This window comes from Lampetra fluviatilis, chromosome 10, assembly GCF_964198595.1.
Source record: "Lampetra fluviatilis chromosome 10, kcLamFluv1.1, whole genome shotgun sequence".
NCBI lineage: Eukaryota > Metazoa > Chordata > Hyperoartia > Petromyzontiformes > Petromyzontidae > Lampetra > Lampetra fluviatilis.
Genome location: NC_136284.1, coordinates 11,100,961 through 11,127,403, shown reverse-complemented (window position 1 = coordinate 11,127,403; position 26,443 = coordinate 11,100,961). Strand labels below are relative to the sequence as shown.

At 49.3% G+C, this 26,443-nt stretch overlaps 1 protein-coding gene and 1 long non-coding RNA gene across 3 annotated transcripts in view; one reads left to right on the top strand and one right to left on the bottom strand.

Moving 5' to 3' along the window:
* LOC144934579 (uncharacterized) overlaps nucleotides 1-26,443 on the top strand; it is a 66,116-nt gene that overhangs the window by 35,240 nt on the left and 4,433 nt on the right. For both annotated transcript variants that reach the window (XM_078860529.1, XM_078860530.1), the window contains one exon: nucleotides 23,437-25,708. In XM_078860529.1, the coding sequence (XP_078716655.1) occupies nucleotides 23,437-25,708 (2,272 nt within the window). The remainder of the gene's footprint in view (nucleotides 1-23,436; nucleotides 25,709-26,443) is intronic.
* LOC144934338 (uncharacterized) lies at nucleotides 526-16,324 on the bottom strand. The gene is made up of 3 exons (XR_013637150.1): nucleotides 16,145-16,324; nucleotides 14,987-15,044; nucleotides 526-557 (listed from the first exon to the last, which is right to left on the bottom strand). It is a non-coding gene; the product is annotated as an uncharacterized LOC144934338 (long non-coding RNA).

Sequence of the window (26,443 nt, the reverse complement as noted above, 5' to 3'; positions counted from 1 at the left end):
TGTGACAGCAGCAGTGGGATTTTAATTAAAAATGTAATTCAAATAAAAATAATTCATCAATAAAAAAAAGGTTATTTCATTATATTTTCTTGGCAAAAACCGTTTGCGTCTTTGCATAAGTCCCCTGTGCGGAACATTAGCAACAAGGAGCGCATGCCAAGATGCGAGCCCCTGGGACCACTTCTTGGGCGCACGAAGTGCAGTGAAGCAGATAACACGCAGCAGCAGCAGCAGCAGCACGGCAAAGCGAACCCCAGATTGTCACACTCGCCAGAGCTCTTAAGTTATGCGCGTGCATCTCCCTGTGAACAGCTCCTTATTAACGGCAAATTCCCGTAAATGCAATCTTCAAAGGGCGCCACCGCCAGTTTCCCCCCAAAACTGCCGCGTGTAATGTCTAGCACATGAGACCTGGCGGCTTTTGGAATCGACGCACGTTTGATGGCTTTTTTCCGACGGTGTCCATGTTGATTTCCCTTACCTTGACGTTGAAGAAGGTGCTTCTTGCATGCAGCGGTTGTCGGGCGCGGGGTGCGGTGGAGGCGGTGAGATTACATCTGCCACAGGGGAATTTGTTTTGTGGTAGTAAATGAACGGAAACCTCCTGCTCAATGTCACCCTTTCATGCACCTTTTAAGGACTTTTTAAACCAAACAAAAAAACAAAAAAGCACGCGTTACCCCCCCCACCCCCCCCAACAGGAAAATGGCTACAATTAACTCCTCGCTGCTGAACAGTTTTCGCAATAACAAATATTATTTCGCAGCAAACGGCGGCAATTGCCGTTCCAGGTGTCGTGGTTCCGAGTGGCGTGACTTGTGAGCTCGGCCTTTTATCGCCTGCCGACTCCTCGCCTGCGACGGAACGGGAACAGCGCCCGCAAAAGGTTGCCACTGTTGCTTTAGCAAGAAATCGCGGCCCGTGTTTTCATTCGAGAGCTCGGGTGATTACGTCAACCCACCACTGAGCCGTCGGCTACAGATTCCGCGGTGCATTGTGGTGTTCGTTAGAACGTTCGTCTTTCCGCAGAATCAGAATTTCACTATCACCGTCACTCAGCACAGACCCGAAGGCCACAGGAAACTCTAAGATGTCAGCAACAAACAGCTCTGTAGAAGGCATACTAGATGCGAGTTAATACTTGTTTTAAATTGAGCATGGTTATTATAATACGTTGAGAGAGAAAAGGGCGAGGGAAGATGATTCCAAAGTCGAGTCGTGCAAGGACATAAGCGAGTAAGATATGGGGTTTTCGCCTGCAGTAAAGTGGTTCAACACAAGATGGAATGACATTATGTACGTCGTCAATGGTAGAGAACCCTTTCCTTACTCCGGCTTGCTCCCGTGTTTGTTTGACCTCTAAATTGTTCATTATTCCATTCACAATTATCTTCACGAACAATTTATATTCAGTGCATGCGATAAGGGGGCTAAAGGGTGCCTCACAAACCACTTGACCCCATTGAACACCCATTACTCACTGTCTGAACACTCCTATTCGATGCTGAAGATTTCGGTGTCATTCTTAAAGCTGAGAACACACGGTTAAATGTGTGCACTCGAGTGAACATAACGTCTATTTCATATAACACTGCATGCATAGGCTGACTGTATGGGTTAATTAAAAATAGCCAGGAGCTTGTGAACAATACAAACACAAATTGGCGCACGTGTTAAACGGTGAGCATTTATATTTTTTAAATATTTCAATCGAAAAAGTGGCCTTTTTTTTGTAAACACAAACCAATGACACGTGAGTCATACCTTTCCGTCATTTGTCTTTTCACGGAAATTAAATCCTTCAGCTTATGCCCCCCCCCCCATCACTGTGGGGTTTAAATGACCGTGGTGATGAATGGGAAATAGGAGCAGTGAAGGGTACTTCGTGATCGCAAGAGTTTTTTTTTAAACGAACGCACTTCCCTTTAGCAGCACGGAAGTGTACACTGCCTCACCAGCTGCACTTTGTAATTCACACTGAATGCGCCCTGTGTGGTTCAAGCTCAGAAGCCAACCAGCGTTGACCCTGATCAGTACTAGGGTGGGCAGACTGCCTGGAAATACCAGGCGATATAGGCTTGTGATGCCAGGTGGCCAGAGGATGGCATTAAAGCACGAGAATATTGAATTACTCCGTGAAGAGCTTTGAATTGGTACCCTCGCACATACATTGATTTTCTCTGGGTGCCAGTTCCCGTCCACATACCAATTACGTAGGTGAAAATAAATAAATAAATAAATCGCGACGTTTCGGGCGCAACACGAGCATCCGTCCTTAAGTGACTTTACCGAAAGAACCAAAGAGTATGGATCCTTGCAGTCACGAAAACTTCAAATCTAGAATTCACATGCCAATTGCTCAGTAATTGAAACGGCCAAGCAGCCCAGCCTCAGTGAGGCTTTTTTGGATGAATAATTAACGTTTATTGAATGTCTTGTCATTTACATGTAACATGCTTGGGTGGCACAGTGATTGGCACACTGCACTACGAACCCCGATGTCTGAGTTCAATTCCCAGCCATGGCTCATGTAAGTGGGTAAGCCAGGTATGAACCTGATCTGGGGACCCCATTTCACTAACCCACACTGATCAGCATGGTGAAGTACGGCCAAACAAGCCCAATGGCTGCTGCAGCACGGACAGGCCTTCACCCAGGGGTGGGTAGTTGTGTGGGTTTTCAGGGTTGTTTTGTGCGGCTCTCCAATGCGTTGTTCAGCACAATGTCCGACGTTTTGCTCCACGTGCCGAGAGCCTCTTTAATTGCCTGCGGTGCGAAACGTCGGGCATTGTGCCGAACAACGCACGGTGCAAACTCGAAAACCCATCGGACACGTAACATGTCCATAAGCTCACTCACAGCAACAACGCTAACGTCCTGTTAGACAGTCGCCGAGATTTGCTCGTTGAAACTCACTCAAGGAGAACGTTAATCCCGACGCGAGAGCGCCCGCCGTGTGTACATCTTCATCGCGAGCTGCCCCATCACATTCTAAAATCCATGCCCGGGGTCGCCTCATTAATCTGCACGGCGCTTGTTCACAAGGCCGACTCGGAGCCGGGCAGCGCCGAGCGAGCCACCCCCCTCCACCCCCCCCCCCTCCCCCGAGCGTGCCATAAATCACGCAAATTTCACCGTAAGAGTGACGTTGTATTCCACAGCGAGCTCCGTGCATGTGCCGAGTGTTGCGCGCTGCAACGGTCGAAGAAGGTTCACGTTCGTAATTTAAGGCCGCGACTGGCCCCCTCCGCGCAGGAATGCAGCCCGCTCCGCGTGCGCCAACAAAAAAAATAAACGTACGACATCTTCCCTTCTTTTTTGTAAAAGGATAAGAAGACGACCTCCTTTGCTTATTCTGACGGACAGCGGATCCCACCTTCCCGAACGGCCGCATATTTCATCACCATCTTAAATGTGTTTTTTTTCTTCTCTCTTTAAATATAAAGCAACGTTACACGTTCTTTGTTTGTTTCCCCGAGTCTTGCAAACATAGTGCAGCGCCGCGTACTCATTTCCTGCAGAGGCGTCCTGGGTTACAGGGGGACGTTAGCAGGGGGCAGGTCAGCCTCCTACCCCTGCATCGACCCCCCCCTCCTCACAGCGCCCCAACACCCCCCCCACTCCCCAAGACCCCCATGCTCGGCTTCCCCATCCCCTCGTGTTTTTTTTTCCAACATCCCTGGGCTGAGTATTGAGCCAAACAGGTCACTGAGCTCGTGTACATTTTGCATTTCAATGTCTGGCACAACAAAAGTCGTGACTGATTTTCACGTAAAAGTTAGTAAATCATCATTATTATCATCATCATCTAACACCACCGTCAGTAAGCTCTACCATCATCTCCATTATCATCATCATTATTATTATTCACTACTATTAACACCATCTGCAATATCATCATCATTAATCATCATCAATCATGTATCATCATCACCCACTACTACCACTGCCACCGCTGGCACCACCATCGCCTCCAGCGTCATCATCAGAAGGTGGGAGGTGACCAGGAGGTAGCATTGAAGCAACGGATTCTTGATTCTAACTGTGCAGACCTTTGGGTGTTATCCCTTCACATACGTGTGTCTTTCTCCAAGTACTTCTACATGCTAAACAATCTTTGATTGAAATGGCCAAAATACCCAATGCAAGGACCTCCTGCAGAATAGTCTTGAGACTCACTGAGGCTTTACAGAATAAAGGTTATTTTTCGTTTAATCATCATCACCACCACGATCATCATACCATCACCACCATCATTATCATCTATCCTTTATTTGCAACAGATAGGATGAATAAACATTGCTTTTGTAAAATAGCAACGGATAAAAAAACAAGGCATTACTGTACGGTATTATCAATTTCAAGAGCTATATAATAATAATAAAAAAGCTCACTTTTTATGAGATGCCTACAAGCTGAAATAAAATATAGATTCATGCTGTAAATTCAAATCACGAGGTTTGAACTGTGGCGCAGTGGTTAGCGGCGCTGCTTAATCAACCTGACGTCATGAGTTTGATACCTGACCACGGCTAGCGAGTGACGTCTAAACCAGTCCTGGAAGGGGCGGGGTGGCTGGGGGTGGCTCCCACACTTCACCATCGCAGACCGACCAGCGCGGTGAAGTATGGTCAAACACGGGCGATACGGCTTTTGGGAGGGCCTTCATCTCTTCTTATATTTTGATACTAGCAAGGGGGGTCCCATGATGTAGCTGCTCACCCCGAGCTCTCAATATCCTGATAGTGGCATGGTCTTTGTGCTGTTCGCCTTTTGGCGTCCTCTGGTCTAACACTGTCTGAGACGAGGCTCTCAAGAAAGCCGTCTCTGGTGTAGACCAATCAGTTTCAAAGACAATGCATCATACACTACCAGAGCATCTTTTTATTGCATGTTCACCACAAGTATATGCGATTAATGCAGACATAATTCCTTGCAAAGGGTTTCAGTTTGGTGTTTTAGCATCTTAACACAGCTGTTTTATTGCCAGAAAGGGTAACACCTATTCTTATATTTTTATAATGGCAAGGGCGGTCCCATGATGCAGCTTTGAGTTACAATGCTTTCATCACACGGCATCACATCGAGTTTACTAAACCGACAGAAGCGTGAACGGGCCGCGTCACGCGCTTGTCGGCTGCAGGGAGAACTCACGTTGCGCGCCACGCGTGGCTCTGCAAGTTACAACCTCGTGGCGTAGAGCCCCGGGGAATTAGACTCTCCCCTCCCCCCTCCACCGTGGGGGAACAAGAACGCTGTTGGGGAACTCTCTTCTAATTGACGCCATTCACGCGCTTTCACTCCGTGGTGTGAGCACCATTCACGCCTCCCAGTTACCGATGTAGAGCGCCCGCATAACCTCCCCTGGCATGAACGGCCGCTTACTAATCACACTTGTCCCCGACGGGCTAAGCGGGCTAATTGGTTGAATCTTTGCGTGTCCGTGGCTCTTTTTCGTGCTGCTGCCCGCCTCCTACGGTGTTTGCGAGGCAGGCGGCTGGATTGCTTATGGAGTTGATGAGGCAATTGTAGCAAGTGAAGGTATGTGCTTCAAGGGCAGAAGAATATAGCACATTTGCTTAAAGCAGCAGGACTCACAATCGTGAGTTTATTCCGGGCCAGCGTAAATTTAGGGTCATCATCTCACTTGGGTCGGTAAAATAGGTACTACTTGGTGAGGCTGCACCATTTTGGGTGGACAGTTAAAGGTGTGTTAGGGTTTCATTTTGTTTACGGAGGGACTGCTCCCTGCCATGTAAATGTGGAATTTCCACCACGGGCTCAGGACTGTCGAGGGACATGAGCACGATCTCAGGAGGGACATTTCGACATGTTTAAACTCGCTACTCTTAAACGAAATAAAACATTACATCATTTCACCGTAAAAAATAATAACTGTTGGGTCATTAACATTCATCATCTGGCTGTGGTACGCCTGCAGAAGGCAATTTGTAACGCGTTTGCAATGCCAGCAAGACAGGCATTGTTCCCAGGTTTTTTTTCTTTGTTTCAATTCTTGGAGGGAGGCACCAAATCCAGAGATTAAGTCGGAGCCGCTTCTGGCATTCACGGAGGAATTTAGCCGCACCGTGTTTGAGATCATATTTCATTAATGAATGTTTCAATGTGTCCGTTTCTGAAACCGCGCATTGTTAAGAGAACTGGCTGGGAGGAAACCCAAGTAATGCTCATTTATTTTGCATTCATCATTCTCATATACCATGGTCTATCCACTGCTCAATGAAGCATGGTCGCACAGCTCTCTGTGACTAAAGCGGCAGCATGGGGAGGCATTTATCCAGCAGTGGATTGACAAAGCGCTGTAAATTATATCTTCATCATTATGTATTATTACAGGAGGAGACGCTTGCTTAGAAGTTTGTGTGTTGCCACAAAAGCAACACAAATAGGTTGAGAAGCATCGTCCTGTCGTCACTGAGAGCCTCTTGTGAAGTCTTACGGCACCTGCCAACACCCATGGTTTTGCCTTCCCTCCAATCCTCTGATAATGATTACACGGGCCCATTGCTAGCCACACAATACAATATTTTAAGATCGTGTCTATTTCATTTGGCCGCTTTGGAGCAAGTGGGGGCTCTGGTTTTGTTTGGCCGAGGTGGACCCGTAAAAAAAGCAAAGTTCCCCCATATAGCCTGTAACAGACTGTTGGGGCAAGTGCTGTTAGCGAGTACCTATGAAGGCCGGAACAGTACACGCGGGGGTGGGTGGCCAGCACCACGCCCGACCGCCTTTGTCTTACCAGATGAGTCGACCTAGGGGAGACGCAGGACCGGTTCAGATAATCGTCACTGATGTTGGCCGTGAGCGGGAAGCGAACCCAGGTCGCCGGGTTCGTAGCGCAGCGCGCTAACCGCTACACCACCGCTCCCACACGCATGCCCTCAACGCGGACAGCATCGGGACAGAATGAGCTACGGATGTATGTTTGTCGAACTTCGTTCGCACCGTACGTGAGGCAACCGTGCTAGTCGGGAGCTGCGGGAGTCGGGAGGCGGCGGTGGCTCCCCGCTCAATGGAGAGAGACAGTGGCCGGGAGCTTCACGTCTCTCGTTCAGTAATAATTCCACTCGCGTTCATGAAAGGCGCCGGTCTGAATAGTGGGAAAAAAAGAATCAAGTCGGCACGGGGAGGTGGCGGACGTTGTCGCCGTGGGCGCGTTGAATCGGCGGCTTTTAAAACATCCCCCCCCCAACCCCACCCCCCGCCACCTTCGCTCTCGCTTCCTGCTTTTGTGAGAAAATAATCCAAGTCGCAGAGGAAAACAACGAGCCGTGTACGGCACACAGATTAGCGTGCCGCCGCGAAAACAAAAATCACGCACCCCCCCCCCCGCTGCACAGCCCCCACTCCTACTGCACCCTCCCCCCTCCCACTGCACGCCCCCACTCCCACTGCACCCCCCCCCCCGCTGCACATCCCCCACTCCCACTGTACCCTCCCGCTGCACCGCCCCCACTCCCACTGCACCCCTCACCGCTGCACGCCCCCCCCGCTGCCCCCCCCCCTCCGCTGCACTGTCACCCCACCCACCAGGCATCAAATCACAAAGAGCACGAGGCACACTGTGGCTGTGACTCTGCGTTAGGAGGAAGGTCCCTGGGACGTTGGGACGACGAGGAAGCGACGTAGCAGCGACGGAGGCGTCCATTGCGTGCCCTTTCATTTGAGAGAATCAGAATCTCCGTATTTAGACTGGAGAAATCCGATGAGCTGTGAAGCTCTTTGTCAAAGATGTCCGGTGTGGGCGGGTTGGCAAGTTACAACAAAAATAACGATAGTAGTGCAAATATAGACAAAATGGTAATGAAGTCACTAAATATCAATAATATTACCATTGAGAGCCGGGTTTATCTGAATATGCAAGTAGTGGTTTGGACATCCCTCTCGGGACGAGGGTCTCGGTACCGCTGACCTGATTGCTAACATTGTCCAAAGCTGCGCTAAAAAGCAATATTAAATAAAACTTTTTTAAAAACACACTTTAATGAAATGTCCTAGTAATGAAATAACTCCACGACTCCAGGAAGTGGCCCCGAAGCTTCCATAACGTAAGGGACCGTGGCCAATTACAGCCAACATCAGTTTACCGTGGACAATTAGACCCAAGCCGAAACATAACATATAAAAATAATGTTTAAAAATATAGATGTTTTATTTTGTATGATAGAATATAGTATTGTCATCAGTATGACATAAGTATACCAAGTTTTCATGTCGATACCACATTGGGAAGTGGGTTAAAATTGAGTTACAAGATTTGAGGATACAACAACGACAACAACGACAACAACAGACAGAGTGAGTTAAATAAAAGCGTGCAATAATAAAAAGACTGTCGCACGGATGCCCATCGGAGTGTCGCCACCATCCTCACTCGCCCCACGCCGGCAAGAGCCAAGATCACCACCGCGAGACCGAAAGCGGATTCCGCTTATGCGAATTTGGGCGCCGACTTCGAGTTAAACATCACCATGCGAATTTAAATTAAAAAGGAGCATTTGCGTCTAGATATTTGGAGCGTCCAATAATGCACGTACAGTAATAGATTATTATACCGATGATCGATTCCGTTGCTTGATTAATAGGACAACAGGAAAATAATTGGAGGGAGAGACAAAAAAGCACGTGCCTCCTCTGTTCCCCACGTGTGCCGCTGGACGGGAGGTGATGGGCGGGGCTTGGTGATGCAATTGGCATCATCAGCAATTTTAGTGGGGACCCGAGCAACCGACCACGACGACGAAGTCGATGGCATTCTTAGCTGATCAATCAACTTAAACGGCTCACTCTTCCCAGCTCTAACTACAAACCCACGAACATACGACCATGGCACGGCCACCGCAGACAACGCGGTGAGGGTTAAACCCTTGGGGCTTGTGTTTAAAGAGACGAGTTTTCCTTCGTGATGGGACGCATCGAAGGCTTAGAACCAACACCGTGTGTCAACACCTGTTTACAGTGTCAAGAGCTGTCTTGACCCACCAATGTAAGATCAACATCACCCCGGCCGCCGGCAAAGACCAGCCTCTCCATTCAACTGTACACACTTCAACACATTCGTTAATAACGCCGCATTAAAAGGAGGGCATGTATAATCGGTGACGTTTCGGGCAATGGCCCTGCTTCCTAGCTCATAGATAGAGGTGAGAGAGATTAGTGGATGAGAGCTGTACTGAACTTTAACTCTCTATATAGTATATATCGATGTGTGCAGCACAAGAGGAAAGTAGAGCAAAAAACATGATTGTACACTCCTGCTATACCCCCTGTCGAATTCTCCCCGCCTACACCAAACAAATTCGCACTGACCAGCACGGTGAAGTATGGTCAAATAACCCCCACAATCCCTCTCAGACCAGCAGTGGATTGACAAAAAGGGCCCTACGACAACTTCCCACTGTGTGACGCTAGCGAGGTTGTTTCACATCCCGACTCTGCCGGAATGTTTGGAAGAGTTGGACCCGGGCCGGGATTCAAACTCACGTCCCTCACACTTGGGAGCACATCGCTGTTGCTGTCTACCATCTGATTCTAACCCAGCAGTTGGTACAGTCCACATTAAATGACCCCACTGCCGGAACAGGTAGACAATGACCGGCGTGGCGTCACGGTGGTCATTTTGTATTTCACTTGGGAACGCTCCATCTGTGCGAAATCGACGTCAAAGCGATTTCCCATTCAGCTGAGCAATGGGATTTGTGCTCACCTCTCCACATTCGTGGTGCCCATTTGATCGATCACCGAGAAGGATGAAGAGGATGCAGTCTCGCTACCTTCTGATTTGCAAGCAGTGCGCTCATCAAGTCTTGTGCGACGATGGTGAAAGTTCCAGGTTTAAGTGTGCTACCACGGTCCTGCATTAACAAAGACAGATTGACTGTTTGATGTATTTGTTGTGTTTAATCCACGATGTGTTTGCCTTCTTACCGCACACTCGTGTGCGTGTGTGTCTGGGCGCTGTTTGTCCAGTGGGGTGACATCACCACCACCACCTCGAGCACCACGGCCACTTAGCGGTGATTGACAGCTGTTTTATTGTGCCCGCGTTTGTGTGTGCGCGTGGGTACGTGTCACCACAAGTGCAAGCCAAGCCACGGTTTAATAAACAGCTTTTGATGGATTGCGCAAATTGACATCAATCATGCACACTTCACATCAGTTGGAGTGGACTAGATTCAGTTAGACTTGCAAACCATCACAGTATTCGAATGGAGCTGAGAGAGAACGACTCAAAGTCTCGCCGAGTGTCAAGACTCGTGTTGTATGAGGGTCCTATATTTGGATGTTTGGCCAATTCCATTCATGGGTGTTGAGGACGTGGGACATTTTGTTGTTGTTGTACAGCCACCTGGAGAAATCCATACGAGGGGGGTAACAATCCCAGCTGGACTGCCATCTATCTCCTGGTCACGTGCCAGCCTACGACACCTGGTATTCCCAGGCAGTCTCCCATCCAAGTAATGAGCGGGCTAAAACCTGCTTAGCTTTCAATATCCGATTTCAGGCATGCGTGAATGCATTCACGAGCGAGTTGTTGTCCTAAAAGCGTAGACCGAAGACACAGACATGTTTTCATAAATGTAAATGCAGCAGAGATACGGGTGCATATGCGTAGCCTTTCTCATCATCATCATCACCATCAATGGCCATGATCTAGTCACTGCTGGATGGCCTTCCCAAGCTGTCGCCATCCCTCATAATCCTACGGTGCCACGAGGCATCTCGCTCCCTACACAGAAGCTCATCTCATCGCTTCATATCCGCCTTCAATGCTCTCTCAGGCGTCGTTTCCACCTTTGGCTGCTACTCAGTCATTCGTCTCCACCACTGCCCAAGCACAATTTCTTTACTTGGCAGCCAGTATGTTGTCCGTCACTTGCGTATCTTCTCTTCTACATGTGTTTTTCTTTCACAATGACATCCCAAGCATGCACCTCTGCCGTACTTTTCTTGTGCATTTTTGAGCTTTTGTGTCATTTCCTTTGCCAATTTCCACGTTTCTGATCCACGTCTTATCGCTCAATAAATCGAGCGTCTCTCATTCTGTAATTCCAAGCATGCATGTCTCCATACTTCTTTGTGCACTTTTCATCTTTGGTGGCATTTTTATGTTGTTGTTGTCAATTTCCACGCTTCTTATCCGTACGCAGTATTTCGCATTTAAACCCACCACGCCTCGCTCCATCCTGGGAGAGTACCACTGGCTCGCTCATCGTCCGCTGCGCAGCTCCACGCTATCCTCGCTGTTAGTCCGGCGTGACGATCTTTTTCCAGGGCCCAGGCTCAACATCCCAGCTTGCATTCATTTTCTTAAACTAATAAACACTGGCGGACTGCACTGAAGCCCAATCTCCTGTTTTTACAGCAAAGTTATGAATAGGTTAGGGAAGTTGGCCACGGCTCGGCGGCGAAGTAATTGATTTAAAACAATATGCTTAATGATACGTTGATCTGAGGGCGAAGGCAATGGTGTAAACATTTCCCATGGTTCGAATGCGAGGTTGATGTTTTCTGAGCACACAAACACGCGGCTCGCGTGGTGGCAGCGCGAGTGAGAAATGAGCGCGTGCCGCGTATCGGTGGCGGTGCGCATGCGCACTCGCCGTGGATGCCTTTGAGCGTGGACGTAGATTGACACGCGCGCTTTCGCGACCAATATTATTGGCAATACAGTGTGTTGTTGCTGTTGGTGTTGTTTGTGGGGTTAGATCGCGTGATTATAAGCGTGTCGTTAAACCCGCCGCCACCCGACACCGGCCAATTAGTAAGGGGTTTGTCGCGTGAACAAAACGTGTGTTCGAGATGTAATTGGCACGTTTTGTTTAAGTGACAACCCATACCGATTGGCGGTGCCGGGTTGGGTTAATTACACATTCATTTATGCGATCGAACCGAACGAAAGCGTTGTTATTAAGAGTGAACATAGCTGAGCAAGCCAAGTACTCCGGCCTTCCCTATGCTCTCACAGCACTCGTTCAGGAATTAAATCTCAACAGACTTGTCAATACCACTGCCCTAAAAGGAAAAACAATATATAGGCAGAGAAGATGAGCCATTGCCCGAAACGTCGCCCATTATATAGTTTCCCCCCTTTTAGGGCAAGTGCTATCGATAGGTGTGCTTAATTTATTGTTTTTTTTGGCGCTTGTGTTTTAAAAGCCTCCGACAGCAACCTATAACAACCTGTTTGTGTCTCGTGCCAAACCCTGAACAGGCACTCACTGGCGGCACTCGCCCCAGCACTCTGTACAATTACACGGGGGGCTTTGTCGCTGTACGCGCAAGCGTGGACGCACGCACGCTTCACGTGGGCCCCCTCTCCTTCCAACTCGTCCCGAGTTTCTGTCATTCCAAGCGAGGCGTGTCTCCAAAAATTGTTCCCGCCTGATGTCCTCTGCAAGTTCAGATTCCTCACCCCCCACCGCCCCCCATCCTACTACAATGTGGCCGTTCCTCACCGGCATGTCACAGGCAGCCATACGACATTTGTCTCCGCAAAGACCCATCCCACACCAATAACTCATCTCCTTCAGGGTCCTGTGTGTTTTTGAAAGTCGCTGAAGTTTCCTCTTCTCCCCCCCCCCACCACGGTCAAGCTCAACAAAGTGCACATTATAGCAGAGACCGTTTGTCACAAACTTATTTACAAACGGTCAGACAATTTACTACTGCGAGGGTCGGGGTGGCGCAGACTCCGCTTTTCACGTCCGTGTGAGAACCCCCCCTCCCCCCCAAAGCTCACCGCCCACTAATCTTCAAATCACCCTCTCTCTCTCTGCAGCGGCACTTTCAACGGCCCTCTTGTTTAATTTTAAAGGGAACACGGGAAAGCAAAGAGGATGCGCAAAGCGCCATTGACCAAATCACCCTGAATGCACCCGATATCCCGTCAGATCTCAGAAGCTAAGCTGAGCTAAGCAGGGCAAAACAAAAACATACCAGGCGTTGTAGAGGCTTAAGCTGGGAGTATAACCAGGAGATGGCAGTAGTACAGCAACTGATTATTGAGTTCAACTGTGCAGAGATTTGAGTGTTAACCCCACTCGCCAAAAACACACATGAATAAAATTGACAAAACGTCGCGATGCAGGACTCTTCTGTAAAGGGAGCTTGACACTAAGCGAGGATAAATAAAAGGCGCTGTTGTACTTGTTCTTATTACATCTGCTACTGCCGGGTTTGCTCTTCTGTTTCTGCCAGGAGTAACCTTTCGCGATGCTCGGTGATGTATGATAACAATCAACAGGGGAGGGAGGTGGCCAGGTGGTTTGGAGGTCAGAGTGCTCGAAGTGGGACCGCTGAGACCCTAGGCTTTTCATGTGGGCAGCTGCCCACGATTACACTTGGGTTTCTGACCTACCGGGTTACCGGTCCCCGTCTGATCACCAATAACTGCACATATAAAAAAAAATCCCATCACATTGAACGTGGGTTTCCACTTGATTTGGCAAAAAAAAAATCCCAGCTCTGAGAAAAAAAAAACAATCGTTCGGCAGTCAGGAAATGGGTGCGAAAATGCTGCCTCCTAGCGTGGAAGAGATCTCAAAATCAGTTCTGTGATCTCTCGTTCCAGGCCCGTTTCCATCAAGGCGCGATCCAATGCTCTGTGAGAGTTCCGAATGGATGTTTCGTCTCATGACGTGACTTTGAGAACCTCTCTGAGATGAACTTAGCGAAATAAAACACGAAAGAGTGGCGTGAGATTTGGAAGGACACTTTGCTTGCAATACCTAGCTACCTCCTTTACTTCCCAAAATACGAATCCTTCCTGCCGACCAGGGGTCTGTTTGGATGCGTCGACTCGTTGATTAAAATGACTTAGTTAACCCTACGCAAGCGTGAATCAAATTGTCCGCCACTCAAGAATTGCACCACTGACTAAAAATAAAATGGATTCTTGACCATCGAATCTTGGCAACATGATAGAGGTACTTCAATAGAGATTACCGTTGGCGTAGAGATTACCGTTGGCTATTTTAATACACACAACAGACAGGAAGGACACGATCAATTGGCCCGCATAATGCGCATGCATAATATACGTTGACTCAAGAGCGTAGAAGGGTGGTCAACACATCTACGCCTCGATATCAGGAACGAAACAGGTGAACTACTCCACAACTCTGGCTGTCGCCTGATGAAGCTGGTTGTAATTACTGGCGAAATGTCGTACTCAGATTGTAAATGTTGTGGCTTGGCTCTCCAACACACTGGTGTGTTGTACTAGTACACTACACTATACACTACACTACTCTACACTATACACTACTCTACACTATACACTACTCTACAATATACACTACTCTACACTATACACTCCTCTACACTATACACTACTCTACACTATACACTACACTACTCTACACTATACACTACTCTACACTATACACTACTATACACTACACACTAGTGCTGTACTAGTACACTACACTATACACTACACTACTCTACACTATACACTACTATACACTATACACTACTCTACACTATACACTAATGCTGTACTAGTGACGAATTGGCACGTTCTGTTTACGTGACAACCCTTACTAGTTGGCTGTGTCGGGTGGTGGCGGGTTTAACGACACATTTATATATTTACACGATCTAAGCCCCAAAAAAACCTCTATTATGGATGATATTGGTCGCGAAAGCCTGCTACGTGTTAAACTTAAACTTGGCAACAAATTTAATCCTAAAAGTGTGGGGGGTGGGGACGGTGAATCATTGCAGGTCTGCCATTCACCCAGCCTGTGTGTAAATCTACCGCCTTTTTGTCAACCCACAGCTGGATCAGGACCTCCCCATAACGTTGTGCTGGTTGGTGAAGGCGGGGAGCATAGTGCAATGCAACAATACTTTTTACCGCACTGCCCCCTGCTGACAATAAGTCCCCGTACGTAGCAGCCTACAACTCCCTGTGTTGTGCGTGCTGGTCGCCCAGTCTATGTGGTATCCAGACTCCAACCTGCGTAGCTTCATCGATGAGATCAGGCACGTTCTGGAAGATCTGGTCTTGGATTCACCTGGACCACCGGGCGGCAAGACAATCGCCTCATGAGTTTATTCTGGAGTTGGGCCACGACACCCCGCTCCCAACTTAAATCATCTGAGTCAAGTTGAGATTTAACTTGGGGCCAAGTATAAGATGGCCCAACTCCAAGACTGGATTAACCAAGCAAATTCCGGGTTGCCCCGTGGTCATGCTGAATCTCGCGTGTCTCTGTATAGTGATTGAATAATAGAGATGCTTTTTTTTGTACTTTACAGATGAACAGATTGGCAGTCAGGCGGCAGGCAGATTGACACTTTGTAGACATACAGCTTGCCAATCCATGATACACGTAGATAAGCACATTATTCATAGTGACATCACCCTGCTGAACAGCGCAGCAGGCAAGCGAGCTGCCGTACATTTTTATTGGCATCCAAAAGAGGCAACGGAATTGTACGTCGCCACCTTCGCCGAAGACTTCGTCTCATTTCCCACGTGCCAGATATTACAAAATGAAAAGAAAATAAGTACGACTATGGAGATCACACACAGCATCTCCACCGCATTTTTTAGAAGAATTAAACGAACAGGACCCAACTCGTTTTTCACTGCGTTAAGCCAAAACCTCTGGCTTAACTCTACAACAGCTGTGGCGATTTAAATGCCGCGATTCCCAGATAGCAGGAATGCCACCTTGGAAAGGAATTCCCAGTCGGCAAATCCCTAAGCTTGCGAAGGACCTCTGTGGTGGCGCAGGGTGAGCAGCTGCCAAGTCGCCAAAACCCTAAGTTCATGGACGTTCAGGGGCGAGATGCTAACTACCTTGCCTGGTATACAGGAGAGTCGCGGGTTCGATCCTGACCCTGACGCCTGCTGTATATTTGGAGTTTGCGTGTTCTCTCCGTGGTCGCGCGGATTATACTCCGGGTCCTCCGGTTTCCCCCTCCACATTTAGAATCAACATGCGTTTAAGAGCATTTGGCTGTTATAAATTCCCACGTGATTAGCCACTTAATTGGGATAATATTATTTGTGGCAAAGTCGCCTCTGAAAAGGAGCTAAATAGCACAGTGGGCCTTACCTGGTAAAATGTAAACAAATCTTCGTTTAGTTTATTTTTTTAAGGCCCACCTGTGGTGGAGCAGGGTGAACAGCTGCCAGCGGCGAGGGGGCCACGTTGCCAAATCCCTAAGCGTACGGATGCTAAGGCCCTCTGCGGTGGCGCACGGCGAGCAGCTGCCAGCGGCGAGGGGGCCACGTGGCATTTGCGAAAGCGCAAACCCCGCAGCATCGGCGTGCGCCGTCAGCGCGCAGGGCCCCCCGCTGAAGAGACGACGGCGGCTCTTGGAGGAGCTCCAGCCCATGTGCATCTAAATTATATTAGGAGGAAATGTGCTGTGGACAGAAAGTGAAACTCGGGAGGAAATAAAACAACCGCTATCGATATGACTGTCTAACGGATGCGGCTACGCGCGCCCGAGCCAGAGGTCTGTAGGCGGCATTGAAGGCCAGTTATATGAATATGTAGACGGAGAATGAACGGTAATCGGTACGCACATTATACAATTTGTTCGCTATTTAAACAGGTGACGATGGGTTGAACAACTTTATGGAAAATATGTTTTTCGTGGCGATCTTGCGCAAGAGCATGGGGGATTGTAGCAGTGGATACATGATGGGTTTATTTATTTTTTACAGATGATGCCATCCGGAAATATTTTCACACCTTTTTTTTTACAGTAAATGGCATGGAACTTTTACAGCCCCATGTTATTCGACTACTGGATGAGGGCCTCCCCATTCCGTGTCAATCGTAATATTTATTTGAGCATACTTCACCATGCTGGTCAATTCGTTTTGGTCCGGTTAAAATATCACTCACCACTCATATTAGCATGACCATTAATTGAACTCAGGTCAGTGTGTAAATAAATACGAATTAGCATCAGGCAGCAGCCCCAACCGAACTAGTGATCCAATACAAGTTGATTCGGTTCGTCAATTCTCGTCCCGTTTTAATCGATGCATCTTTTAACGCTGTAACTGTAACCCTCGCTGTGTCTCGGTCACAAAAGCACCACCCCCAAACCATGCACTCAACCGTTTCAGTCCCGCAACTTTGGCCTGCTCCCTGCCAGGTTTTTTGTTCTAATCCTCGCCAGAGCTATATTGTTTCGCAAAACGGAACATCTAAAAAAATTGCTAAATAAAAGCATTGTGCTGACGGCTACATTTGAAATGTCTTGAAATATAATTTCTGAGCGAGTGAAACAATTTTTTTTTTATTTTCATTGTAAGAAAAAAAAAACCTCAAGGTTTTTGCTTCTGTTGTCAAACCTCTTGGTGTCCGGTCCCGTGGGCATGTGCACGAGCTGCGCTTAAATGGCCACCGTATAATGCGCTCCACAGGACGTGCGTTTCCAGCGAGCTGCTCCGACCTTGCCGGGATCTCGCCCGGACGGCGCACGCTGCGAAATTAGAGCGTGTCCCCGGCTCCACCATCGTCTGCAACAAACCAGAACTTTGGCGACGGTCCAGGCCGCCTGCTCTCAGAGGTGGAGTTGGCTCCCCCTGATTGATGCCTGCTCGCATAACAAAAAAAGACGGGTTTTCGGCATACAACTGCAGCGAACACAAAGCGAGCGCAGAGCGAACGATTCTCCCCGCAAACAATTTGACGGAATTTGTATCACGATTCTGATGTCGTCATTCTATTCAACGACCCGATTCCTCCGCCTAGTTTTTTCTTTCGTCTGAATTTCCACTGGCTGCAGAGTTTGTGCAATCAAGTCACGTGTGCGACGCGCCTTGAATACCGTCGACCCTCACTCGTGCAAACTGATGCACGTTGTTGCGAGCGAGCGCAACAATAATCGCGTTTCATCAATGGGCTGTCGAACGAATGCACCCCACGCACCTGCGCATCCTCCGTGGTTAGTTGCAGGACCAGGCTGATGAAGTTCCCCTGCTTGTGCTAGCTGCAAGCCATCATCAACGCTTTCGCTTCTGTCTTCCTTCCTAATTTTGTTCAAATTCGTGCCGTTGGTGTCGCGCCATGGGACGAAGCGGAGCACCCGCCGCCGTTCGAGAACGGCTCGCTTAAGGTGATAGGGGCCGTCCGTAAATGACGTCACGCACCTGGGGGGGGGGGGCAGACATTTGTGACGATGTGTGACGAGGGGGGGAGGGGGTTGAGAAATATGACGTCACATCAAAATGCGCAACTTTAAATAAATATAGAATTGTTATAACAACACTCCAACATCAGTGCAGCGTCACATTAAATACGCACTACAATGACAATAGTGTAAAGCGATTTGAAGCATGTGTTATTTTCAAAATGGAACTATGGTTTTGGGGGGGGGGGCAGAGCTTTGTGACGTCATATTTGAGGGGGGTGTCTGACTTCTGTGACGCCGTGTGATGAGCGGGGGAGGGGGTGTCAAAAATCGTCCAAAATCACGTGACGTCATTTATGGACGCCCCATATCACTGAACCGCTTTTGGGATTCCTTCAAGTGACTTCTTGTCCACATGAGCGAGGAGCACAGCGCTGACCCACTTGCCCTGCCGTAGAGTTGTGGTTCTCATGGCGATCACATATTTTTCATTCTCAGAACTGTTTTTTTTTGCCAAATTAAGTGACGACTACATTTCAACTGGGGGACCTGGTTTAACAACGGGCGGCTGAAACCCGCACTTGAACCCTGGAAATGAGAAGTGCCGGCTCGTTACTCCGACCCCATGAGCCACCGGGCCACGACAGCCAACCAAGTTTCGATTTAAAGCTTTCGTGACTGCAGGGATTCATATTCTTGGTTCTTTTTACATGACTTTACCGAAATAACCAAAAATATGAAGCCAACCAAGTGTTGATGTAGTTGTGCAGCTCGGCCACACCTGTATCATTCGGCTCTGGCCAAAGAGTGAACGCTGACAACACTAGAAACGTATCACGTCGGTGCATTACTTTTGATTACGTCACGTTCCTTTGCGTACCAACACAAATTAAAGGGACGTTTGACCCCGCGGCGCGAGGATGTCGGTGTAGCGAGCCACCGTGGGGGTCAGCGGCGTGGTCAAAGTGGCCAGGGCATTGTGACTGCCGCGTCCTTTCGATATTGGGAAGCCACTGGAGCGATGCGCTTTTAAATCTCGATTGAAAACGAATTTCTTTCGAGCTGTGTTTCGTGTTCAGTTTGTTGTCCTTCCCCAGCACCTCCGATTAGCACGGTTTGGTTATGTATGGTACGAAATAAGTTCAACATACATACTATTCATAATAAACGTTTTTGGGTTAGATCGCGTTATTTATAAATGTGTCGTAATCGTCTACCACCCTACACGGCCAATCAGTAAAAAAGTGTCACGTTGACAAAAGACAAATAGTTCACTACTTTAGCCCACCTGTGTGTTGAAGAGTGAATCAACAACATTTAATTGCCCGATGATGCTGGATGTAATTACCAGCGAAACGTCGTACTCAAAAATTGTAAATGTTGTGGATTCACTCTTCAGCACGGCAAGGTCGAAAGCAATGCAATGACTTTGCCGAAACCACCAAATCATCCACCACGCTTCCGGCACAATCACCCTACGCTCCTCACCTGCCCCCCAATGCTAGCCCTGATAATGTTACCCTAAAGACGTGTCCCGCAGTCCATCCATCAGTTTGTCTGCCATCACCGCTGGTGATTCTAAGCTTTAGGATTAAGCAGCCAATAAGCCAGCTATAGGATACGGGGTTAATAGGGGTTGTGTGTGTGTGTCGGCATTTCTCGCTCCCTAGGGGGAAAGGACATATGGGGCGGCACATGTGGCCTTTTAACATTTGGAAGCGTTCCGCATGGCTTCCCCGCTTACGGACAAGTCATTAGGCACAATGCGTATTTCCTACTTAAGTACTGGGGGTCCCAAAAGGCTGCTTACGGGTCGGCTCGATACAGCAGGCCGGCCTCGTGCTCAGCACCCTCCCTGCTGAGCTACTTTGCACGAAGCCAACGGTTCAACGTTGTTGGGTTTTTTAATATTATCTGCTGAAGGGCAGGTTCCGCAGGCTCAAGTTCCCTCCCATCCCATCCGATGCCATCCTCTGTTCCTTTCCACGAAACACCGCACCCCTCTGCACGAGGGTTATCGAGCCAAGACTAAGAGAGGATTGTTCCAGGTGGTCGCCCCTGACTTCCTCAACGGCATTTCCCTTAGGGGACACCGTCGCCAGTTGCAGCTGAATGTCACTAAGGGCATGCAGCGGTACTTTGCGAGGCTTCAGTTTGTTTCACTTTTACGAAGGTTTGGAAAATGGCCACATTTTAGAAGTATGCGTTTAGACTATTTAGATTAATTTGCTGGTATATTAATGTGTAAATGATAAGCCACTTTGTTGAGCTATAATTTGTGGTCAGGTCGCTGTTTTAAAAAGAAGTGAATACCTCAGTGGGCTTTGTCTGGTAGGGTGGGGATGGTTTAGTTGTATTTGTATGTGTACTCCTATCGTGTGTTTCTGTACTGGTGTTGTTTGTTGTAACGTTCTTACCCCGTGCCCCTACTGGAAATCTGTGAAAAAGAGCTTTATAGCTCATCGGATTCCTCCAGTATAAATATTCTGATTGTGACCAGAGGACACCATCCTGTTGTAGAGTGGATAAACTTTATGGCATTTATAAGAGGAGTTAAACGTTTGCTGGTTCAGTAAAAAAAAATCCTTCAATTCCTCGTTTCTCCAGGAATGAACATTCATTCTTTCTCGGAGCCAATATTTTGGCCACCTTATTTATTTTTAAAACAAAGTAACATGAAACTCTAACTGGGAAAAAAATTTCCTGGTGATAACAAATATTATTCCCCTGGGAGTATGAATATTCACAAATATTCAGTGAATATTTGTGAATATATTCAGTGAATATTAGTTCCCAGAGGAACACTTATTTTGGGAACCAATATTAATTTGGACTGGTCACGCACTGCTCGCGACTTCAATGTTGTAAAGGTCCTGTAAACGAATATAAATACACGATGTGATTATAACAGCCAGGAATCTCATTGCGCCCTCTCACTCGGTTGAGTTAACGGGACTTCGCCTGACCCTGCCACACTGCATCGCTGTCGGCCCATCGTCTTGATGACACGAAACGCTGGCGGGCATTAATTAACGCAGGCCATCTGGTGTAAACATTTCACAGATTGCGAGACATCGTGAGACAAAATAGGTCACCATGTCACAATGGAACTTGTCCAATTAACATTTGTTTGAATTCATTGAAAACTAACGAATCACAAAATACAGGAGCACTCTTTGTCAGCTCGTTGAGGATGATGCGGCACCTTTGACTGGCCTTTGAAACTGTAGTTGGCATACGATTGATCGTTTTAGTTTATAGTACATTCTTAAATATACATTAGTATATATTAAAAAAATATCTAATGCTTTGGTTAAGTAACAGTCGATCAGCTGGTTGTGAGTCGGGGCAAATTGTTGGTACTCTTTCAAGATGTCTAGTCAGCATGGAAGAGTAGGCCAAATGCCTTCCGAGGGGTCCTGCAGAGCCCCTTCTCGTGGAGACTGTTCTGTTAGCAGTGGGGATGAGCAAGCGACTGCAGGACTGCACCATTACCTTTTAGTAAGAAACGTGATCTCGTAAATGCAACCTCCATGCTCTACATTGAACAACCTGCATGTTAATATGTAAACACAGTAGACTTTCGTTTATCCACGCTAATGACGGAGAGGATGGCCACGGATTATTCAAAATCGCAGATAATCCAAAAATATAACCATAGTCCGCAGATCTCTATGCCAAAAAACACTAACATGTTTAAGTGAATAAAATTGAGTTCGGTTTAAGCACACGACTTTCATTAAACATTTCCAAGAATAACAATGTATAAGTGTTTTAGATGAATGATTTGGCCTTAAGGGAAATTCCATGAGTTATGAATTCATGTCTAAATCTCAGGTGCGCGGTTAATCCGCAAATCGGATAAACTGAATAATCGAGAGTCTACTGTGTACACGAAGGCCGCTCAGATGCAATAAAATGCTCTAAAAGCGCGGACTAGGTAGGCTATGGAAAGAAGTGGGGGCAAGAGGACACAATGGGGGGGGGTTGGGGGTGGGGGTGGCATTCGAGATTTCCCCCACCGCCGATTCCACTCTCCCTGCGGCCATTCGCACGAGCAGTGTGGACGTGACCTCTGGCTCTTTGACCCAAGGGGCTGGGCGGAGGGGCAATTGAGATCCAGATGTTACGAGCATCACTGGAGGCTGTCAAGCGGTTCGTGAAGTCCAGCGGGCAAGGGCAAAATGCTCAATTTTGAGAGGCTGGCAAACATCAATAGATAAAGATCCACCTTATAACCTGAACAGACTTTTGGGGCAAGTGCTGTTAGAGAGCACCTTGGAAGGCCAGTACGGTAATAAGAAAGTGGGTGGCCAGAACCATGCCGCACCATGTACGCATTTTAGGCTGAGTCGACCTAGGCGAGGCCCAGGACACGTGAGCTGGAATCGAACTTGGCTTGCCTGGTTCATGGCGCTGCGTGCTAACCGCTGCACTACCAGTCCCCCAGGGACACAAACGACAAAGACATACACACACACAGACAGAGAAACACACACACACACAGACAGAGACACACACACACAGCAGACGCACAGCGCGAGAGACACGGAGAGACATTCAGAGTTGCAGAGCAGCGGAAAACTAGCACAAGCCTTGACTTAAAGCTTTCGTGACTGCAGGAATACATATTCTATGGGTCTTTCGGTAAAGCCACGTAGATAGAAAAATAGTAAAAATATCACGACGTTTCGATCACAACACAAGCAATTGTCTTCGGGTGTTGCGATCGAAACGTCGTGATATTTCTTTATTATTTTTCTATCTACGTGGCTTTACCGAAAGACCCATAGAACAGCACAAGCCTGGCATTGCATTGTGCATGTATGTTCGTAGTTTGCACGCTTTATTTTATGTAGATAAATGAGGAAGCAATAAAATACGGATAATGTAGACTGCATATTTAATGTTACATTTTAAAAGTAAAAATAAACACTACACATGTTTTCAGGAAGCATAATATAAATGATATTTTAACCAATTATGTTTGTGGAATTAGCATTTGCAGTACGAGTGATATCCAGTTTCATTTTTTAATTATTATCGTACGCAAAAACAACATATCTGATTAACCAGGGATCACAATAGCAATACCAGAGCAATCATATATGATTATAACCATGTGTTCTAACCACAAATCGTAAAACACTGCAATCGATGCTTTTCCAGCGGCCCGTGAATTTCCCTTTGACCCGGGCACCTGAATATTATCACCTGTCAGCAGCAGCCACGTTCACGCGAACTCCTTCCCTGCGTCCTTCCGATGTACCCCCTCCCACCCTTCCCCGCCACCACCCCCCGCAGATTCGGGGTTGAGCTCCCAGGATGCGAACCTCCCGTGCGGCGAGAACGATGACGACTTCCCGCTGCCCCCTCCGCTGCAAATGAAACGCTCGCCCCCCTCAAGCCCCGACGCCGCTCGGACGAAAGCGGCGGCCCATCGGCACGCCCGGTCCAGCCGCCACCACCACCACCACGGCCACCACGACGGCGACAACGCCCGCCAGGGCCGACCCGCCGACCGATCGACCGACGCCGGCTCGGTGCCACCCCCGTGCCGGCCCCTCTCGCCGATGGCCGCGGACGCGCGCGGCACGCCCGTCCAGCGCGAGTGCCCCGTCTCCTCGCACTGCGAGCTGTACAGCAGCCTCGTGTCGTCGCAGGCGGGCGACGCGCAGCCCTTCCTTTCGCCCCACGAATGCTCGCTCCTCTCCAAGGGATACGGCCAACGGCGAGCCGTTTCCCCGCACGCGAATCTTGGCAGGCCGACGTCGCCGGTTGGCCAAGCGAGCGCCCGCGGGCAGTCGCCCGCAGGTTTCCAGAAGTCTTGCCTTCCTCCGTTTTGCGGCTCCCAGATTTCATTCCTGCCTCACCCCTACAGCCACCCAAGGTCGTATTCTCCAAACACGTTTGGATTTCAGAAGGCTCTCCTCCCCACATCTGCGTCCGCTTATCCGAAAACACCGCCGCAGCATTCCGACGAGGGCGGCAAACCGCCGACAGATTTACATCCTTCACTGTCGCCTCCAAGCTGCCGTAACCTCCTCGCGGAGCAGCAATCTGGCCACCGACATGCGCAGCGTCCTTCGCACTGCCAGGCCCATTCAGCGAATTGCAGCCATCGAACACCGACTCCCACCACTGACGTCGGCTATCAATCTCCTCCGGCTTCCAGCCCTCATCAAGGCCCTCTGTCGCCCTGCGGTCAGCAGCAGGAGCTGCTCCCACCCGCGCTGTCTCCATTGCCCCATTGCAGGCAATGTGCTCCATCCCTCCGGTATCTCAACTGCGCCGGGCTCTCGTGCGGCCAGCATCAGGCTCCGAAATCGTCCCAAGCGCCGTCGGCGCGGCGGCCTCTGTCTCCGCCGGTGGGAAATAACCACAGGCCGTTGTCTCCGGTTCCCCGAGAGCTTCGAAGTCACCTCGCAGAGCAGTCCGCCAGCCACGAGAGGCCTCTTTCCCCGCCACCCAACGACATCCGCGGGCCGTCTCCAGCGTCCACGAAACTGGGAGCCTTGGCACCACCTCCTCCCATTCCCTGGAGACCTCTGTCGCCGCCTGCCAGCGGCGTCCACAGGTCGCTGTCGCCTCCAGCCTGCAACAAGCTCAGATCGTTTTCTCCACCTCCGAGCAGACCCCTTCAACGCGCGCTTTCGCCCGCGCGTTGCAGCCTTCGGCGGTCCATGTCCCCCCCACCCCTGAGCAGCCACAGGCCACTGTCGCCTTCTCCCCTCGACAAAAGAAGGCCGCTCACCCCGCCTCCGATAAGTCAGCGCAAGTCGAGTCTGCATCCCGCCTCCAACCACCACGGGCTTCTGTCCCCACCGCCCTCGAGCCACCACAGGTCGCTGTCACCTCCTCCGCCTTTGCTTGAGAGAAATCACTCGCTTCAACCGTCGTCTTCCAGCAACGCCCGCCTCAAGTCCGGGCAGCCAGTCGGCCAGAGAATGTTTCCCACGAGGACCTTAAAGAAGCACAGGCCCTGTCCCCTGCACAGCTCCACGAGGCAGTCTCTCTCCCCACAGCCGCTGAGCTCGCTGTCATCCTCGCCCGTGTCCACGCGCTCCGCCGATTCCCACTCATCGCCGAGCTCCCACTCGTCCTCCGCGCAGCGAGAACGATCCGCGAGGGCCTTGCCGGAAAGATGCCAGGAGCATCGTGAGCAGCAACATCAGCCGCCGCCGGATCATCATCATCATCACCAGCATAAGTGTCAGCAAGGCGTCGATCTTCCCCAAATGCACACGACCCACGCGTGCGTTCCCGCCGCGCAGCATCCGAACCAACGTGGGCAGGCACCGGCGGCAGCGTGCGTCGGCATCCCCGTCGATCGCGAGAACGCCACGACCGCGCTAGCCCTCGGCTTGAGCCGGCTGGAGCTCGAGGTGCCGCCGGCGCGGCCGACGAAGGGCGAGGCCGGCAAGAGACCGCTCTCCATCGAGAGCCTGCCCGACTGGCTACTCCTGCGCGTGTTCGCGAACCTCGCCGCCGAGAGCCTGTGCAGGTGCGCGCGCGTCTGCCGACGCTGGTACCTGGTGGCGTGGGACCCGCGCCTCTGGAAGGCGGTGACGCTCGGGTGAGTGAGGCGACGGGCGCCGTTTCGCGAGCGTGACGATCGATTGTGAACGAAGAGTGGGACGGGTGATGGGATTCGGCTGGATGGCCACCAGCAGTGGCAGGGCGTGGATCTTCCCCAAGTAGGCACGGCCCACGCGCGCATTCCCGCGCAGCATCCGGACCGTCCGGCGTGCGCAATCGCTGCGCCAATCCGCAAACTTTCCCGTTGATCGCAAGGACGCCTTGCTGATGCATGCTGGTGGTGCAGCTGATGACATTATCACGGTGATCATCAATCTATTATTCTTCATTCATAATTGATTGTCATGCTCACGTTACGTGCGTAAAATTGTGCGCGCGAGAATCAATTATTTATGGTTTGTATCCTTTGTGCAATTGGTTCGCGTGGCCCCTGCAGCCAGGCGCGCGACAGCTTAACAGGAACATTGCATGCAATTGCAGCCCCGGATTGTGACATTTAATCGAAATTTGACGGTGAATTTTCACAGGTCCGCTCAGCATTAGAGTGCTTCTTTGAGTAACTTTTTTAAAAATTCAAAAATCAATAAAAAAAAACTGAATGAGATGCATCTCCTCATTATTCATATCATCGCCACCATCGTCATCACAAAATTTAGTTTTTGTTTAAACCGGACGAGAGCCTTCTACTTTTGAAAGCATTCCTGTGTTACAGAGCAAACACGCTCACAACATTCGATATTTAACACAACACATTGACCAACAATAAACAAAA